Here is a 16,519-nt window from a genome sequence, read left to right on the forward strand (position 1 = left end):
TGTTAAAACAATTCACCTGCAAAACATCTGGAATTAATGTCATTTTAAAAATTAATTTTCACGCTTCTGTAAGACTTAAATGATTTTCTGTTGCAGATTTCTTGAGGCAATTCTGAAAGTTTGTCTTTTTCTAGAAAACTGTCCATTACATCCAGATTTTCAAATTTATCAACATAGGGCAGTACGGAATTTATTCGTAATTTTAAAAATCTCCCTTACTTATCCTAAATATATATTTTTATTCTTCACATGTTGCTGGCTTTCTATGTTTTGCCATGTCTGTATACATATTTTAGTTTTCAGTTAAAAGCAATCTCTTCTGCTTTTAATAGTGGTTACTCTGACATTTTCCAAAAGCCTTCTTTATCCTTCATTCTTCTGTCGAAGTCAATACTGAGATGGACGGTGAAAATGCAGAAAGCTGCTTTTTACTAGAGCTCCCGCTCTCCACCTAGATCCCAGGGCCCCCGTTAATTCTGTTTTTGACATCGATTAATAGAGTCTCATCCAAACACTCTTAACTATTGCTTTCCCCATTATTTACCCTTTTGAGGAATTTAACATTTCACTCCATTTTATACACAAATTACACCAAAACTTTAAACCTATTTACATTTCAGTGGTTCCAGAGCCCACTACAGTCTTTCGGTACGAGGTTGAGTTAGTAAACTCAATTTTAAGTTGGTTACAGTAATCTGTGCAGTTTCTTTTCTCAGGAATGGTACGTAAGTGGATAACTTCTGAACACCTGTAAATCTGAAAACACCAACGCCAGGCATGTTCACTAGGTGTGAGTCCTCCCGATTGACCTCTGGCACCGCAGGAGCTGGCTTGCTTTTCTCCTCCTGCAGGTAGCGGCCCATCACGCCTGGCATGCGCTCACGGGCCTTCAGTCCCCACTCGACTCGGGCTCTCAGCTCGGCTTCTGCTCGGCCTGTGCCCCGTGGCCCCTTCGGAAGGAAGCGCCAGCCCCACTGCCGTGCGCCCGCCGCCCTCTCCCGGGACCTCCCCTGCCCCCCAGCACTGGCTCCGCCTCCTCAAGCACTGGTGATGGGTTTGTTTCTCGCGTTCACTGTCGCTTCTGCATTTTTAAGTGCCTGTAAGCCTCACCATCACATTAGCCAGCTCTTTATGGGTTTGTTTCTGCTTCACAAACAGCACAGTCTCTTACATTCTTTTGAAGGGGCCCAAGTTTCCTGAGACTTTCTTCCAGATCCTGAAAATGAGATTAAATGCTGATAGAGGATAATCTCTGTGAGTCTTCAGGATGATTTCTTCTGTGTATCAGTTTTCTGTCCTACGCCCCGAGCTCTACCCAGACCTCTGGCTACGTCACTCACCTTTGATGGCAAGAGAGCTCTCTGGGTGCGGGAACTATGGCAGCTGAAGTGTGTGTACATACGCTTCTAGAAGGGGGACTTTTAACATATTAAGAAAACAGAACGATGACACGCTCTAACCTTGTTCCCACATGAACGCCAATTTATTCCAAAGAATTTTCCTAAAACATTTTTACAAAACGTAACTCCAGGCTCATTAACCCTGAAAATTCCATCGTGTACATTAGTACCACCTTAGCTGAATGGAAAAAATCCACATTCCACAGCTTCTACAGGTTCCATTTTAAAGGTTAAAAAATTTTTCCATCTTTCATGATAAATGATGCTACTCGTAACTTTACTTGGTCGTTACTTTGGTGATTTTTACAATCTTACAAGTAGCAACACATAGGTAATACCTATAAATAATAATGAGCCAGCCTAAGGGTTTGTACTGGCGGTCAGGGAGTTGCATTTTGTTAAACCCAAATTGAACAGAGTTGAATTCAGGTTAATACAGAGAAATGCATGCTCTGGATGTGTCGTCCTTTGTATTTCTTGAAGCATCAGATGAACTGTAAAGAGTTCAAAGAGCTTCTTATTACTCCTGTAAGAGAATGAGCACATTAATTTAATTACACACACTTAGGAACAGTGAGAGATACGTTATGTGTAAGTGTGGGGAAATGGCACCTGTTTTTAAAAATAATGGAGGAAATGGATAACTAAAGGATTAACATGCCAAGACAAACAACATAGCTTGTATGAAATGGCCTAAAGTGGAAAAGTATTCAAGGAGAAAAGAGAATATTTTATCATCCTGAAACGTGCACCCTATTCACTACTGGAGCGGACTTTTCCCTCACAGCCGGAAAGAGTGAAATACTTGACCACCTTATTTTAAGTAAGCTGGGCTTTCTAATGCAGCAGAGTATTACCTGGCCTCTTGACTTGGCTCCAAAATACCTTTGCAACCATCCTCTGTATAGTAACCACTCAGTAACTTCACTTTCGATCAGTGAGAATGACACCTGGTAGCATATTTCCCATTTCCTTGTGTACATCTATCTGTTTGCCTCTCCAGTAACCCACGTGACCACCACCCGATACAGAAGGGTTTACAGATTTACCCTGAGACTTGCTTGAGCGTCAACTTCTCCCAACTCCTCATTCAAGCTTCGTTCTAGTTCTTCATCTACGTCTGAAATGAACACGGACTACAAAACACATTGCCAGCCGTAAAGCACTCTGGCCCAAGGACACAGCTGCACTGGGCACTACTTCAACAAAGCCCAGGGATTAAAAGCTGAGAAGGAATTAAACCTAAGTGACGCCACTGCAGCCTTGTGCCACCACAGAGGGTAAACGGCAACAGGCCTCCTCGAGAATTTACTGATTACAAATCGAGACAATCACAGCCAGTCGGCCTGCAGGCAAAGGAAGACAATGAACTGACAAGTTTAGCTGATACCAGAGCTAAACTCCTAAGTTGGTGAGTTGCGTATGAGGTTACAATTTGACAATAATTCCCTACAGTGCAGTACGGTGTGCGACACCAAACAGAAGAGACGGACCTGCGGTCACACAACCACAAGGAATTTCAGGATGCGTTGTATTCACCATCCCTGCATGCTGAGGCGTGGCGAGACACCCAGGTTCGCTGCCATGGAAGCCACAGGCGAGGGGACGGGGGCGGGGCGGGCAGAGGAGCTGAACCAGCCCAGCGCTGCACTGTCATAAAAACGCAACGGACAGAAGGTGCTCAGAGGTGCCTCAAGGGAAACACTGGCATATACAAGACTCCAGGAAAACACGGCTTAAAGCCTATGTCCTTTTTTTATAATTTATAAACTGGTTTTACCGATGTGTGCATTGGGGAAAGAAGAAATATGAAAAGAAAGCCCTCAATTCTTGCAATAAAACCAAACCAGTGGCAGGAGCATGCCCATAAGAGTTTGTTACCAGCAACATTTAAAATCTTTTCTGCCTGATTCATTCTCTTCCCTAAACTCACTGCAGTCAATAATAAGGATCTACAAAATAGTGTTTTATTCTCTCCCTTATTTTCACCTGTTGCATCACAGAATACCAGTGTGCAGGAAGCTGTTCGAGGGTTCACTCTGTCCCTAAGCGTGTGGTCTTGGATCAGTGTTAATATTCTACACACTTATTGGAAACTTTGATTTAGTCATCACAGTTGAGCCACTACAGGATTCGGAAACATCTAAATGATCACAGTAAGATACGTCCTAACAAAAAATGTTAGAAACACGAAATTCTTACTTGATTTTGGACAGTTTCTGTAGGATGATGCTGAGCTTCTCTAGGACGTGGAGGTCGAGCTTCGGGCCCCGGAGCAGCACCGAGCAGGTTCGGAAGAAGAGGGAGCAGCTGCACACCTGCAGGAAGGGCTGCAGGAACCCTGCGAGACAGGCGGGTCCGCGGTGAGGGGCCAGCGCGCCTGCGGACGGGGCTCACCAACACTGAATTGGGTGTTCATTCTTTCCCCTCCTAAACTATGGGGAAAAGTACCATCATCTGAAGAATTAAAATACTACTGGCTCTTGTTGAATGATGCAAACCGAAGGTAAGACCATTTCCCCTGGTGTCAAACTTCCATTAAGCGGAATCTAGAAGAAAGTCCGTAAGAGGAGGCTGTTTAAATACTTAGCGGTAAGAAATTCTGTTGGGGTAGTAATTTTTTAAAAACCCTAAATTTAAGAATTTCATTTACGTGCTAATGACAACTTACATAATCGCTGAATAGGAAAAAAATTTTAAAGCATAAAAGCAAAAGTGGGAAAGATTCATAAAAGAAAAGATTGAAAAATTTTATAAGGTAAAAAACTTTAAATGTCTATGTAAAAGAAATGAGAACAAATTAAAAGGCGAAACTCTAAAAAACAAAACAAAAGGGAAATGCCAAACTTGGTGAGGCGGGAGTTGGGGGCAGAAATCTCCTCGTAATATATTTGCCAGAAGAATTGATATTTTACTATAAAAAGAGCTCCTATAAATCACTAAGAAAAAGATGGACCTAATATTTTTAGAAATGAGCAAAGGGTGCAAGCAAGCAACTCACAACAGAACAAAAGCAGTAAAAATATTCAGCTCAGTACTGATGTAATGAAATAACTGGAATTTGCCAGATTCGTATGAAAAGACTTAAGTGTGTATATCCTTTGACTCTGACAGAGACGTATACAAAGGTGTATGAAAAAGAGTCCCTGTAAAGTCTGTAACCGTGAAAACTGAAAGCTCCACTGAACAAAACAATGTGTAAAAATGCTTTCCAAGGTGTAAATCACTTACATTTGTAATTAGGGAAGCTTGGACAGAAACAAAAATCATACAATAACATTAAACTGTGGCCTTTAAAATAGTTAAATTCCCCTGTAAAACTCAGGGGCTCCCAAAATGGAGACAGAACTTTATTTCAAGCACAAATCAGTGACTAAAGGACGTAAGAATAAGAGAAGTCTGCGCTCATCATTCTTTTTGAGCACATAAGCACAGCCGGAAAGACTCTATGTCAGTATTTTGATGGTGAACTGAGGAAAATAAACTATTAAGTAGTGAAACTGGCAAACCCCAAAATAACAGTCGGAGGAATGTTTTGGTAACAGGAAGTGAAAGCTGGTGCATGGAAACAAGGTTGTGCCCTTTGCACGGGACCCCGCGGTGAGAAGCTGGAGGGGAAATGCACACCTCCCCACGGGAGCCCACCAAGTGTCTACATGTGTTTCGATCTCAGACACACAGACTCTTTCTGAAGAATGAACTTTAGGTTATGAGTATGGTGCACATAATCTGCAAACAGATTAAAAATACACCCAGAGTTCAAGCAGCTTCGTTAAGCAATTGTATACCTTCCTCGGTTCAGATCCTGAGACCCGTGGTGCAAGTCACTCTCAACTGGAAGGCTGACCACTGCACGGCTGACGAGTGAGGTCCGGGCAGAGGGACAGCCCCCAGTCACTGCCGGAGCCACCTCGGGGGGTTCTCAGCACTGCTACAGGCCACAGTATCAATGCTTTCCATTTAAAAGCCCGCAGAACACCTAAGCAAGGTATGATAGTTGTTTGTAAATTGCAGAAGTGTGAGAGAGTGCATCTCCCTTTATTTTGCTTTACTTTATGTGTAAATCAGGTCCTGGCATGAATAAAACACAGATATTTACAAGTAAGCACTTCCAAATAAAAGTGAACTTCCTTGTATGACCTCTGTAATGGAAAAAGGCCAAGACCATGCAAAGAGTTTAATATACCTGCATATTTTAAAAGTAACGCTTATAAAGGTCTTTTAGAAGCAGAAGAGGTTCACTGGCCTGACTTCCAATCTCTCTTCTGACCTGTGAGACAGACGTCAAACAAGAGAAAGGAAACGCAAAGATTCATATATGCATTCGGTTAGGTTTACCTATAAAGGTGAAACATTATAGTCAACATTTTCTTCAGTACTACCGTGTTTAAATTAATTATATATTTTTTAAGCTTAGAAGAATTTCAATTTGAATACACGTGGCCCGTACGAGAGAGGAAAAGAAGAACCAAAGGCCCAAAAGGCCAGGTGACTCCTCTTCTAAACTTCACTGATGTCTTCACTGATTAAAATGGGAAGATAAAAGTGCTTGAGAGAATTTCTCTCCCCAACACCTAGTCGTATGGATCAAAAATTGTAAAACAAATGAAACAAAAAACCTCATTTACAAAAACCAAACCCACACACAGACACAGGAAGGGCAGAAGTCCTCATCACAACCTTAAAACTGGCAGCAGGCAGCCCAGGACAGAAGCACGAAGTTCCAGAGCAGGGCCTGAGCCCACCTCGACGCCCCTCTTCCGCAAGACACGGGGGAGGGGACACAACCTCGGGAATTCTCACCACCACCCCCCCCCCCCTCCGCAAACCCGCAGGGGAGCCACTGCCGCCTCTTCACTCCTCTGACAGGGAATCAACTGAAAACAAAGTCCCAGAGCGAACTGTACTGGGAACCAGCTGAAGCCAAGAGAATTTCTCTCTGGGAACAGGACACCCACGCCTCCCACTAACTAGGTTAAATGAACCCAAACGAGATAGTTTAGCAGAATCTGAGAAGTGAGAACACAGCCCTGAGAATCTGGCAAAGAGCACGTCACCACCAGAGCCACCGGCTACAGGAAAGAATGGATACGTTAGGAAAAAGGGCTTTCAAACTGTGGCACGGAAGGGAGAGAAAACCTGGACTGGGACGAATGGTAGGCCCGCCCCGTCCACAAGGACAGGGAACCAGAGTCATCAGAGACAGATGAACCGGTTTGCAAGGCAGAAATAGAGACACATGTAGAGAACAAATGTATGGACACCAAGCGGGGGGCGGGGGGGGGGATGAATTGGGAGATTGGGATTGACATATATACAGTAATATGTATAAAATAGATTTAAAAAGAGACAGCACGTCAACTCGGTGAGCATGTTATAGCAATCAATCAACCAATCAATCAGAAAGGGATATAGCACACACAAGGCAGAGTCAAACCTAAAAGAAAACACAAAGAACAGAACAGTTTTCCATAAGAGTTCTGAGGTCTCAGTTAACCTAATAACAGGGCTAGTCAATAAAATAAGAAAGAAAAGATGATAAACAGGATTTAAGAAAGAGAGAATCAAAACACCACCATTAAAGAAGTAATAAATTAAAACATCAAGAAACCGAAAGGACAGAGCTGAAAATTAGATTACTGTCATAACAATCCGATCATCACAGAGAATGAAAACAAAAATGAAAGGACCAGAAAGAAGCCAAGATATGGAAAACCATCAAAAAAGATCCATGAGGACAACTGGTGTTCCTAACGATATAAAGTTAATAAAAGAAAAATATTACATATTATGTTATATGTGAAATGCTAAGTGGACACAGAACAGCAACCCAGGCAACATCCAAGGGCTACACCGTGGGCTTGAGGGAGGAAGCAGCTATCAACCACCCAGGAGAGCAGCGGGGCACCACTGCTGGGAAGGCCAGGCTGCCCTCTGGCCTCTCGAGACAGCCGCGAAGCACCACGTGCGACCCAGCATGAGCACTCAGACGGGACCTCCTTGAGTGTAGGCGCCCCGGCAGCGCTTCCAACGCAACACGAAGCAGCCTCCACAGCACCTCCTAAACTGGGGGGTGCACACAGGCGAGGGAGCAAGATTAAGAGATCGTTCAGGGACTTCCCTGGTGGCCCAGTGGCTAATAATCCGCCTGCCGGTGCAGGGGACACGGGTTCGAGCCCTGGTCCGGGAAGATCCCACGTGCCGCGGAGAAACTGAGCCCATGCGCCACAACTACTGAGCCTGCGCTGTAGAGCCCGTGAGCCACAACTACTGAGCCCGCGAGCCACAACTACTGAAGCCTGCGCGCCTAGAGCCCATGCTCTGCAACGAGAAGCCCGCACACCGCAACGAAGAGTAGCCCCCGCTCGCCGCAACTAGAGAAAGCCCGCGTGCAACAACAAAGACCCAATGCAGCCAAAAAGAAATAAATAAAATTAATTTTAAAAAAAGAGATCATTGAGGATTAAGAACAGAAATGCAGAGGTTGCAGTCAAAGGACTAATCCTGAGCGCTGAATGTGACTAAATGTAAAACTAACATAAAGCAAATAAGAAGAAGACGCTAGCATGAAGCATGTGCAGATTCTGCCGTCACAGGAAAGATACAAACTAAACAGCCGGGAAGTGGAGGTGGGGAGAAGGAAAGAGCGGTGGTGCCAGTGCCCCACCTTCCACGGCTGGGTGTCAGCACTGCCTAAACCGAGCGGTGCAACCAACAGGGCACACTTAAAATGGGAGATTTTATGTTGTATATAGTTTACAATAAAAAAGGTAAAAATAGACTCGATGTTTTTCACCTTCTTTCTTTTTTTTTTTTTTTTTTTGTGGTACGCAGGCCTCTCACTGTTGTGGCCTCTCCCGTTGCGGAGCACAGGCTCCAGATGCGCAGGCTCAGCGGCCATGGCTCACGGGCCCAGCCGCTCCGTGGCATGTGGGATCTTCCCGGACCGGGACACGAACCCATGTCCCCTGCATCGGCAGGCGGACTCTCAACCACTGCGCCACCAGGGAAGCCCTCACCTTATTTCTTAACAGAAGGAGCTTGTGATCATTTTTGACTCAACTCTGCTTCATTTTTCCTGTTAGATTAAGCACGTCTCACTAAATAACGTGTGTAATGAGCCCCCTGTGTTACAGCATCTCCACCTGCCACCCACTCACCCGCCCCCCTCCTCCAAGGACACACGCACAGGACGGTGTCTGCAATTATATCCACCGAACACTGTTGATGGGTATTTCCAAATGACAAGGTTTCCGGGGATTTTTTTGGAAAAAACACTTAATGCTCTCTACAGTTCTGCCTTGCTTGAATGGTTTTTTTTTTTTTTTTTTGAGTACTAAAAGTTCATTGATGTTTAATTTTCAAATTGTGGTTAAACATGCATAACATAAAATTTACCATTTTGACCATTTATAGAAGTGTAGTCTTTGTTAGTGTGAAGTGCATTCACGCCGTTGGGCAAACATCCCCCCCACCCCCCCCCCCCCCGAGCTCTTCATCTTCCCCAGCTGACTCTGTCCCCGTGAAACACCAGCCACCCCTCCAGCCTCTGCCCCCACCATCCTACTTCCTGTCTCTATACATCTGATGATTCTAGGGCTCTCACATGAGTGGAATCATACAGGATTTATCCTTCTGTATCTGGCTTATTGCACTGAGCACAATGTCCTCAAGGCTCATCCAAGGTGTGGCAGGTGCCAGCATTTCCTTCCTTTTTAAGGCTGAGTAATATTCCATTGTGTGCAGACCACACTTTCTCTTGCTGCCTTCAAGATTCTCTGTCTTTGACTTTTGACAGTTTAACATCATGTGTCTCCGTGTGGGTCTGTCTCTCTGGGTTTATCCTGAACTTCACTGAGCTCTGGAATTTGGTTAGCTTCTTAGATTTGTAAAACCATGTCTTTCCTCAAATTGGTAAGCCTTCAGCCCTAGTTTTTCATATCACCTTCATGAATTCTCTTAGCTGGATCTTCTGGATAACTTGCTGCAGCTTCTACACCAGCACTTGCTGCTTCCTCTTGCTCTTTTATGTTACGGAGGCAGCTTCTTTCCCGAAACCTCATGAACCGACCTCGCCGGCTTCAGACTTTTCTCCTGCAGCTTCCTCACGTCTCTCAGCCTTCAAGAACTGAAGAGTCAGGGCCTTGCTCTGGATTAGACTTTGGCTTAAGGGAACGTTGTGGCTGGTTTCATCTTCTGTCCAGACACCAAGACTCTCTGCAATCAGCAAGAAGGCTATTTTGCTTTCTTATCATTCCTGTGTCCACTGAAGCAGCACTTTTAATTTCCTTCAAGAGCTTTTCCTTTGCACTCACAGCTCGGCTAAGTGTTTGTTGCAAGAAGCCTGCCTTTAGGCCTATCTTGGCTTCCGACATGCCTTCCTCACTAAGCTTCATCACTTCTAGCTTTTGATTTAAAGTGAGAGACATGTGAGTCTTCCTTTCACTTGAACACTTTGAGCCACTGTAGGGTATTAACTGGCCTAACTTCAATACTGTTGTGTGTCAGGGAACAGAGGCCAGCAGAGCAGTCAGAACACACACATTATTAAGTTCACCATCTTCTAAGGGTGCAGTTCATGACCCCCCCCCCAAACCATTACAAGAGTAACATCAAAGACCACTGATCACAGATCACCACAACAAATATAATAATAATGAAAAAGTTTGAAACACTGTGAGAATTACCAAAATGTGACACAGAGACAGGAAGTGAGCAAATGCTGGGGGAAAAATGGTGCCAACCGGCTTGCTCAAGGCAGGGTTGCCACAAACCTTCAGTATGTTTAAAAAAAAAAAAGTACTTGGAAAAAGCACAATAGAGCAGGGTGTGCTTGCAAATGTACATATTTTTGGATACTAAGACTTTTTGGTTTTTTGCCAGTTTCCAAATTTCTATTACTTTTATAATAAAAGTAAATTATACTTGAAAAAAACAAGGTGTGCAAAATGTACTCAAATACATTGTTGCCATTCAGGTGTGTCACCTTGGACAAGATGGTTTCTGGGGCACACAAGAGAATAAACTAACAATACAAACACAAACTTCAATGTTCTATTCAAACTACGTCTGACGAGAAAAGGAATGTATTCTTTAAAATAAAACTACATCTGACAAGAGAAGGAAAGTATTCTTTAAAATAAAGTAAGACTCATGTCCTTACACAGCTAAACCTAGATAAGTAACAGCTTTTACCACTGACAGGAAGAAAAAAAACCACCGAGTAGTTTTCTAAAAGCACATTGCTCAATTATTGTATGATTTACATTCACGCCCAAAACAGATAATCAGAAGCCCTCAATCTAAAAATAACTGTGTGCTCACAATACGTATGTTCAGGTAAATCAACGCACAGACCTCAATTTACACTCAAGGAAATGCGTCACAGCAGCTTTCAAAGAACTCTGCCTGCGCAGCTAAGGGCAGCCCTCACGCCTGGGGAGCAGCGGGGCTGGGCAGAGAAGGGACCCTGCGGCCGCAGGGGCCCAGGACGGACGGAGCTCCTACCACTTCTCCACCTCCGCAACAAGGATCAGTCTTCTTGAACTTGCCACCCAGTGCCAGGAACCCAGTACACTTTCCCCAAATACTGTCACGACAGTCAGTAAACAAGGCGGCCACCAGAATAGGTGGCTCCAGTCCCCCCAGGTCACAGCCCACCAGACAGAGCAGAACCCAACCAGAATCTGAGAAACCGAACTCAAGAACAACGATCCTAACAGCCAAATAAGGCAAACATTATATTAGACACAAATACACAGGTGCTTCGCTTTGCTTCTGTGTCTTGCCTACAAACCCCCTGCCCGAGGCCGGCCACCGGGCACCCGGCCTCGCGCACTCACTCCCAGGCTGAGCTCCCGTCTGTGGGCTCCGCTTCCTGAAAGGCATAATCAGAAATGCAACACAGGGAAAAGGAGCAGCTCCACGTGAAAAGGAATGACCGAAGCTAAATGGCTGCTTCTTACAAGTCGAGAGCTCACCTGGGGTCCAAACAACAAGGCAGCCAAAGCGAACCAGAGCACCCGGGCTCGGCAACGCCGTCCGTATCCGGGCTAGGTGAGGGGCCACCGCCCGCAAGTCAGAAGAGCGCGTTACCCCAGCACGACCGCCGGAGGAAACCGGGTCCCCACCCCCCCTGCAGGTGAGGACGTGTCTGAGGGCCGCGCTCCCTCCCAGCCTCAGGGACAACACGGGACACAGAGCGCAGAGAGAGGCTCGAGGACGGGAGTGACGCCGCAGAACGAATCCACACAACCGGGGCCCCCTGGAAACTGCACCGAGTTCGTGGAAATGTGGACGAAGGGTCAGGGGTGGGACTAAAGACGCTACCACACAGCATTTAGGGTATAAGAGGCACCAGGGCCTGACCCGCAGAGTCACACTGTCAGAAGAGATGTGACACTCACTGGATTCCACTGTCGTCTGCGGCAGGCTGTCGACGACGCAGGACAGGAGCCCTTTGCTGGGAACCTTCAGGTGGCTCAGCACCACCGGGACAGCCTGGTACTCCAAGAACAGGCTCTTCCCTTCATCCGCCTTCAAGTCCAGACACAGAGAGTCAAACGCCTGCGCCAGGTAGTCGGCTGAAAGACGGCGTCAAACAGCGGCTGCGTCAGTGGTCCAGCTGGTAACAGACGCAGACGGCAGGAAGGGAACACCGCCACTTCCATGGATCCAAGAGGAAAGGAAAAACTGAACGACCAGAGGCGACAGGCTGAAGGCCAACGGGGAGGGACATTACATTATGACAGGGCAAAAGTCGTTCAGAATTTCCCTACTGTAACACTTAAGTCACAATAAACACCATTCCTTCTTTACATCAAGAAAGAAAACAATGGATGCTTAATAGTAAACACCACAAGTAATGTTAGTCCCCATATCTGACTGTAACTACCACATGCTTCCACAGATCTCAACAGCATTAGTACCGTGATCTTGACAAGGCTCCTGAGATTACATTTTCTTGCTACTGCTGCCACACGGTCACCTGTTTCAAAATGCAAGTTCATACAAACGTGCTCAATGGGTTTTAAACCAGGGTTTCTGCCCTCTGATCCAGACCAAACAGGAGGCCCTCAAAGAGCCTCAGGAGACTGACCCGCCCGGAGTCTCCTGCGATGCCTCCACCGTGACGAATGGCTGGAGATCCGACCACAGCCGACGCAGGGACGGCACCCTGTGGTCAGGAGCCCTGGAACGTTCTCCAAGATGTTCCACGGGTGACTGGGAAGCACTGATGTGACCGGGATCAACGCAGATGAGTTAAGATACTTCAATGGCTACAACAGTTTACACCGTGCTTTCAAATGTGCAAGAACATTCCGGTTCTCTAAAACTCTTTCAACACACTATTCGAAGCAACAGAAACTGTTCATGCTGTTCACGCACTAGTGAGTTAATTTTTCTGCTGAAAGTTCTGTTTAAAGAAGGCTCAGAAGTGTTCTGAAACACACTGAAAATATGACAGGATCACCACTAAATTCCTGTCCTCTGGCCTCAGGTTTTGTCTCTTCTTTGCTGTCCATGCTACGTAAACCAAAGAAATAATTAGAGCCCTAATTACTAAGAATGAGAAGCTGCTGGGACTTCCCTGATGGCGCAGTGGTTAAGAATCCGCCTGCCAATGCAGGGGACACGGGTTCGAGCACTGGTCCGGGAAGATCCCATATGCCGCAGAGCAGCTAAGCCTGTGCGCCACAACTACTGAGCCTGCGCCCTAGAGCCCGCGTGCCACAACTACTGAAGCCCACGCGCCTAGAGCCTGTGCTCCACAACAAGAGAAGCCACCGCACCACACCGCAACGAAAGTGGCCCCCGCTCACCGCAACTAGAGAAAGCCTGCGCGCAGCAACGAAGACCCAACACAGCCAAAAATAAATAAATAAATAAATAAATTTATTAAGAAAGAAGAATGAGAAGCTGGGAATAACCTGTGTGAAATTAAAACACATGTGAAAGCATTTTTAGAACTTAAGATCTGTGCCTCTGCGTCAATTTATAACACACTTCATCTTTACTTCTGGTAGCATCTAGCCCAAGGCACACTGCTGCACTTAACTTCTGAGCTTCGCAGAGCACTGCAAAGCGGCCGTGTATCTAGGTCGGCAAAGCTGCAGCCGCTCTCCGGAGCTGCCTTGCTGAGGCAGGAGAGCGCTGACGGCCGCTCCCGGGTACAAGCACCACTATGGGCGCTGCCCTGCTGCATCTGACACCAAGTCCTCTCCCTTCTCACTCGGCATTGCCTCAGATTAAACAGGCCGAAGGCTGCACGATACAGCAGGTTTGCAAACTTAAAAAGTAGTCCTTTATTAATTTGGAGGGGATACAAAGATGGTATTTGGTTATTTTATTTTTATTTTTTATTTTTTCGGTACGCAGGCCTCTCACTGCTGTGGCCTCTCCCGTTGCGGAGCACAGACTCTGGACGCGCAGGCTCAGCGGCCATGGCTCACGGGCCCAGCCGCTCCGCGAAATGTGGGATCCTCCCAGACCGGGGCACAAACCCGTGTCCCCTGCATCGGCAGGCGGACTCCCAATCACTGCGCCACCAGGGAAGCCCTGGTTATTTTTTTAAAGTGGTCTAATCTTTCGAGGGGAAATTAAAAGTTACCTCCTTACTTTAATTTCCCTAATAATGAAGATTTCCTAAAAACCAATTTAACCTCTAAAAGAGTATTCTAAAAAAGTTTAGTTACCAACTGTGCCAAACCTGGTTTCTTTCTATACACATGCCGTACTACTGAGTGTCTAAGAAACGTCCCGACGTTCAACAAGACCACCTTTTAGTCCTGATCAGAGGCCACCGGTGGGCGACGGCCGGCTCGAGGATCGGATCGAGTCTCGGCAGTGACTCCGCCTCTGCGGCCGGGCCCACCTGGGACTGTGACCGCAGAAGGCGGCAGAGACCTCCAGCCCGGCAGCCCCTGGTGCGGTGTAGACAGGTGCAGGCGAGGGGCCGCATGGGGGAGGAGCCCAGCCCAGCCCAGCCTCCCAGCAGAGCTGAGCCCAAAGAACCACGTGTTTACGTGGTCCATTTGAGCAGCGACAGAAACCCAACGGCATCCAACAGATCGATTCTGTCTCAGGGAAAAACAACCCTGAGCGGTTTAATAACAGCAAACAGTAATGACGGCCACAAGGAGAGTGGTTAGCGTACTGCTTAGGGGCCTGCTGGATGCCAGAACGCCGCGGTGCAAACACAGAAAAGGGAGGGGCCCACGCTGCACACCACTGACGGGGCTGAGCCTGTGGCTGCAGAGCTGAGCTCTCACCTGCCGGTCACGCTGCCGCCTCCCCAGGCCAAGCCTTTCTGCCCCTGAGCACGGCAGTCACACCCCGCACCCCTCTAAGCCTGAGGGGTGACAGCATAATCACAAGCACACAAACCTGTGTAGGTCGAGGGCCGAGAGCGGGTAGGGCAGGACTACAGAACAAGCCCTGACGCACACATTAAGTCAAACAGGAGAAGGCTGCCCCTTAGACAGGTAATCCCATCAGGTAAGATTCTTATCACTTCTTCTAATCCTCGTATCTTTACACGGATCAAGTGTAAAGATCAAGTGTGCATGCACAGAGAGCTGTATTAAAATGTTTCACGCTGATTCCCACATCTATGCAGTATCATTGTTGATGACGCATGACATTTCTCTGTCCTCGAGAAAGATCTGGCTCCCTTACAGTTTGTTCTTCTGTAAAAATGACAACCCCACATCCTTCCTCAGGTTCCTGTGGGGAGGGACCCTGAAACCACCGAGTGTGGCTAGAAAAAGACCGGCAACAGCACGAGAACCCACCCACTTTCTCCACCAGTGCAGACAGCACACCAGCAACCTGGGACTTCCTTCCCTTTTGAACTGTTTCCTTACAATAAGTCTTATTAAACGTTAGGATACATCTTGGTGGCTCCTGAAACCAGAATGCACTTCAAAAGTGATCATAAACTACAGTGCAATCAAAGCTGTACATGTCCCCTCCGGTGGCACATCCCCCGATCACTTAGCTTTGTGTGACAGGTCTGAGGTCGCAGCTCACAGTGAATGTCGGAGAGCTGCACAGCAGTGATGGAGGGCGCAGGCCTAGCCTCCACGTATCACCTGCAGGACGGAGGTGAGAGAATGCTGACCCCTCGCCACCCTGCTGGAAGGGTCAGAGCAGCCAGTATGCAGCGCTTAGCCCAGGACAGCAGGCACTGTGTAGGTGTTTGCTATTACTACCTCTTTGATGGTCTCGGGGAGTCACACTGGAGGGTCAAGAGGTGGGCTTTAGAAACAGAGCTGAGCTGAACCACGCTGTCAAACACTGCTGTGTGGCCCTGGCACAAAGGTCTAGGCTCTGTGACCTAATAACCACTCAAATGGGGATAAACCATGTTCAGACAACATACAAAGGGCTTGACATGACAGTGTCAAATCCACACCAAGGATCACTACCTGCGTCGATTCTCAGCAACAATCTACCCGCACTGTCCAGTCAATGCAACAGGGAATCACCTTACAGACCCACATATTTTTGGGTTATTAAGCATTTAATATTATGTGTATCATCCAACCCATCTATTCTCCATTGTTTCTACGAAATTTACCGATCTTGTAACAGACACTTCTATTTCATAAGTAGGAAATGTCCTCTCACCAAGTCTACTGTTTAATTTAAGAGCTTTTCTTACGTTTACTTTTTTACTTCTCCCGGAACTTGCTGCAGCGCGTGGCAAGACAGCGTGTGCCTCAATCCCCTTTCCCCACACTTGCACCACCGCCCCTAAGGGCGCTTCCTAGATGCCCTCCCTGCTCTCCTGGCTCTTCCTCGGCTTTCTGGCTGAGACCCAACGGCCCCCTTCCTGCCCTCAGGACCTCTCTGGGGCACCTGACAAGTGAAGGCTGACAGGGGACCAGGGGACCAGCTCCACAGGGACTGGCTTATGATTCTACGTTCTTAAAAAACTGACTTGGACCAGGAAGCAATCAAATTCATTAATTCAGTAAGTCCACATGAAGTGCCAGTTGTGTGTCAATTCTGGACTATTTTCCTATTATAATGTTTTATATCAGTATTACTCATTTTTATTATTACACATCACAGTTGTTTTACAATCTGCGAAGGCAAAGCCTCCGCCCCAGGGC

General features: G+C 46.8%; 1 protein-coding gene across 7 annotated transcripts in view; it reads right to left on the reverse strand.

The window, feature by feature from the left end:
- Positions 1 to 1,456: 1,456 nt before the first annotated feature.
- Positions 1,457 to 16,519, reverse strand: part of CCDC138 (coiled-coil domain containing 138) — a 48,388-nt gene continuing 33,325 nt past the window's right edge. For 4 of the 7 annotated variants that reach the window (XM_029231727.1, XM_029231726.1, XM_029231724.1 and 1 more), the window contains 2 exons: positions 3,603 to 3,741; positions 1,457 to 1,926 (listed from right to left, as the gene is read on the reverse strand). In XM_029231727.1, the coding sequence (XP_029087560.1) occupies positions 1,761 to 1,926; positions 3,603 to 3,741 (305 nt within the window). In that variant the 3' untranslated portion in view covers positions 1,457 to 1,760. Of the gene's footprint in view, positions 1,927 to 2,449; positions 3,051 to 3,602; positions 3,742 to 16,519 lie in introns of all 7 variants that reach the window. The other 3 variants (XR_003794868.1, XR_003794867.1, XR_003794866.1) reach the window with 3 other exon arrangements.

The sequence above is a fragment of the Monodon monoceros genome, unplaced genomic scaffold, assembly GCF_005190385.1.
Source record: "Monodon monoceros isolate NGI ecotype Baffin Bay Population unplaced genomic scaffold, NGI_Narwhal_1 Super_Scaffold_19, whole genome shotgun sequence".
Lineage (NCBI taxonomy): Eukaryota > Metazoa > Chordata > Mammalia > Artiodactyla > Monodontidae > Monodon > Monodon monoceros.